Source organism: Choloepus didactylus, chromosome 6 (genome assembly GCF_015220235.1).
Source record: "Choloepus didactylus isolate mChoDid1 chromosome 6, mChoDid1.pri, whole genome shotgun sequence".
Lineage (NCBI taxonomy): Eukaryota > Metazoa > Chordata > Mammalia > Pilosa > Megalonychidae > Choloepus > Choloepus didactylus.
The window spans coordinates 79,225,823-79,229,179 of NC_051312.1; the positions used below are offsets into that span (position 1 = coordinate 79,225,823).

Consider the following 3,357-nt stretch of genomic DNA (forward strand, 5'->3'; position numbering starts at 1 on the left):
AATTATACATATGAAATATGTACAATTAATCAAATTACATCCTGATAAATTCCTACAACCTGTTTCCCATGCACCCTCCAACTGGATTAAGAAAAAGAATTTTAGTAGCACCTTTCAAGACCTCTCTACTTTATGCTTCTATTTCGTTATCACTTTCTCCCATCTGGGGAAACCAGTGTATTGTTTCTAATAGCAGATTAGTTTGACCAGTTTTTGTATTTCATATAAATGACATCAAACATTATATACTCTTTTAAAAATTAATGCTATGTCTGTGAAATTCATCTATACTGTTGCATGTCATAGTAGGTCTTTTATTCTCCTTGTTATATAGAACTCTGCTGTGGGAATATACCAAAATTTATTTGCCTGTTCTAATCTTGCTGGACATTTAGGTGTTTTCCAGTTTTAGTCTACTACGAATTGTGCTGTAACATGCATTCCAATCAAGTGTTCTGGTGAATTTATGTACACATTTGTGTTGGAAATGGAACTCTTGGTTATGAATATGTTTAATTTCACAAGATATTTCAAAAATAATTGTTCCAATTTATACTCATGCCATTAATGTATGAGAATCCCACTTGCTCAATATCCTTGCCAACACTTGGTATTTTTGATCTTTTTAATTTTAGCACTCCTGTTTGCTGTATACTGATCTGCCATGAGAGATTAAATTTGCACATATTTACTTGATGATTAAAAAGTCTTTGCCTATTTACATATTTATTGGCAATTTTATTCCTCTTTTTTAAAGTGTATGTTTGTCTTTTGCTCCTCCCTTCCTTTGTTATTGGTGCTGTAGGGATACTTTATAAATACTGGATACAAATTTTGTGTTGGATATATGCATTGAGAATATCTTCTAGTCTGTAACTTATCCTCTTATAATTTTAAGTGTCTCTTCATAGAAAATTTCATTTTAATTTACTTCAATGATTTTTTTGTTGTTAGCACTTTTGGGTTTTGTTTTTCAAACATTGCCTACTCCAGATATCAAAGAGGATGTATGTTGTGCCTTGACATGTAGATCTAATATTTTTCTGAAATTGATTTTTGCATATGAGTAGCACTTAAGATATAAAAATTTCACAGGACCTGATGGTAAACAGAGAGATTGGTAGAAAGATAAAAGTGATACCACTGATAATCTCACCATCCTAAATAATGTTAACTAGTCCCTCATCACAGCTGGAAGTTTATTCTGAAGACAAATTGAAAAACAGTACTATAAATACATATATGGCAGCCAAAGCCAAGGGCAAGGTGGAGGTATTTTTAAACTGAGAAGACTGAATCAAAATTTTTACACTGAATTGTAAGACCCCAAGTTCTATTGAGAAATAAAGGATTTATTATTTGCCAAATGCTTACAACAGTGCCTGAATATAGTAAGCAAAATAAACATCAGCAATTCATGAAGAACAAAAACATCCTCATTGCAACTGTTGGGTCGTTGGTGAGATTATCCAAGAACTTTTGTTTAACATTACTTCCAAAGGGAAATGTGTCTAATTGTTAAGAATTAAGTAGGTAGCCTAACAAAAATCCCTTCAGAAAAGTCAGAACAGATTTTCACTTGAGTAAAAATTTATGAGGATAGGAATTCAGTCTTTTTCAAATTGACGTAGAATCGGTGTCGGTGATGAGAACTGGGAAATAGTAGGTACTGAATAAGAATTTGCTGAATGAATTGATCAATTAATTAATGACTAAACAACACATAAACAAGCAAACAAAAAGCTATTCTCTGACAGTCCAGAAAATGTGGTGCTTGATCATTAAAATGCACTGTGGAATTTAAAAAGTTGAGGGAGGGTGAGACAATGATAACAATCTGCATTTCCCTTCTCTTTTTCTTACTCTAAGAAACTCACATAAATGACCATAACAGATAATGATGCTAATGCTCAATAAAACAGACTTGGCCCCAGCATCATTCATTCTGAATGGAGTCCCAGGCCTGGAGGACATGCATGTCTGGATTTCCTTTCCATTCTGCTCCATGTATGTTGTGGCTATGGTGGGGAACTGTGGACTCCTCTACCTCATCCGCTATGAAGACTCCCTGCACAGGCCCATGTACTACTTCTTGGCCATGCTTTCCTTCACTGACCTTGTCATGTGCTCTAGTGCAATCCCTAAGGCCCTCAGCATCTTCTGGTTCCACCTCAAGGAAATCAGCTTTGATGAATGCCTGGCCCAGATGTTCTTCGTTCACACCTTCACAGTGATGGAGTCCGGGGTGCTCATGCTTATGGCCCTGGACCGCTACGTGGCCATCTGCTACCCTCTGCGCTACTCGATTATCCTCACCAATCCTGTTATTGCAAAGGCTGGGCTGGCCACCTTCCTGAGAGGTGTGTTGCTCATCATTCCCCTTACTTTCCTCACCAAACACCTGCCCTATTGCAGAGGGAATGTAATTTCCCATACCTACTGTGACCACATGTCCATAGCCAAATTGTCCTGTGGCAATGTCAAGGTCAATGCTGTCTATGGCCTGATGGTTGCCCTCTTGATTGGGGGCTTTGACATCCTGTGCATCACAGTCTCCTACACCATGATCCTCAGGGCAGTGTTCAGCCTCTCGTCAGCAGATGCTCGACAGAAGGCCTTCAGCACCTGCACTGCCCACATCTGTGCCATTGTTTTCTCCTACAGTCCAGCTCTCTTCTCCTTATTTTCCCACCGCTTTGGGGACCACATTATCCCTCCATCTTGCCACATCATGGTGGCAAATATTTATCTGCTCTTGCCTCCCACTATGAATCCTGTTGTCTATGGGGTGAAAACCAAGCAGATACAAGACTGTGTCCTAAGGATCCTTTCAGGTTCTAAGGACAGCAAATCCCACAGCATATGAAAAAAAACATTTGCTAGGGATAAGAAGAGAAGGGAAGGATTTCTCTTATCCACATGTTTAGGCAAGAGCTGCTAAAGTGTTTCTGGGAGTAGTTCTTGACCATGAACAGGGAGGATGGTAAATGGTGCCCTGCAAATAATGTCCTGAGAATCTCAACATCACTGGCATAACAGCCTCTCTCTGAGCTCAGTACCTTTTCATCCTTGGGGAAAACTAGCCCCATTATTATCCTAAGTTTGATTGAATAAAACTAATGATTCAGTTTTTTTAGAAACAAATGAATAAAGGAAAAAAATGAAGGAGATCTTCTGAGAACAGTGGTCTTGTTCTGGATTCTGTTTCAAATACTGATTATAATTGCCAGATTTATAGCCAGTTGCTAGTTTCCTCTGGAATGTATGTGCTGTGTTTTTCTCAAAATTACCAGAATATCTCTGTTTTCTCATGATTACTTCCTGTAGAAACTAGACTGCACCCCATGAAGTCTTCAG

The 3,357-nt window shown here is 38.1% G+C and overlaps 1 protein-coding gene across 1 annotated transcript; it reads left to right on the plus strand.

The window, feature by feature from the left end:
* Positions 1-1,900: 1,900 nt before the first annotated feature.
* Positions 1,901-2,866, plus strand: LOC119537457 (olfactory receptor 52N4). The gene has a single exon (XM_037839917.1). It carries the CDS (start codon positions 1,901-1,903, stop codon positions 2,864-2,866), a length of 966 nt encoding a protein of 321 aa, XP_037695845.1.
* Positions 2,867-3,357: the final 491 nt, after the last annotated feature.

What these genes read in the sequence shown, in the direction of transcription:
- LOC119537457 (XM_037839917.1), top strand. Translation starts at nt 1,901, where the DNA reads ATGCTAATGCTCAATAAAACAGACTTGGCCCCAGCATCATTCATTCTG.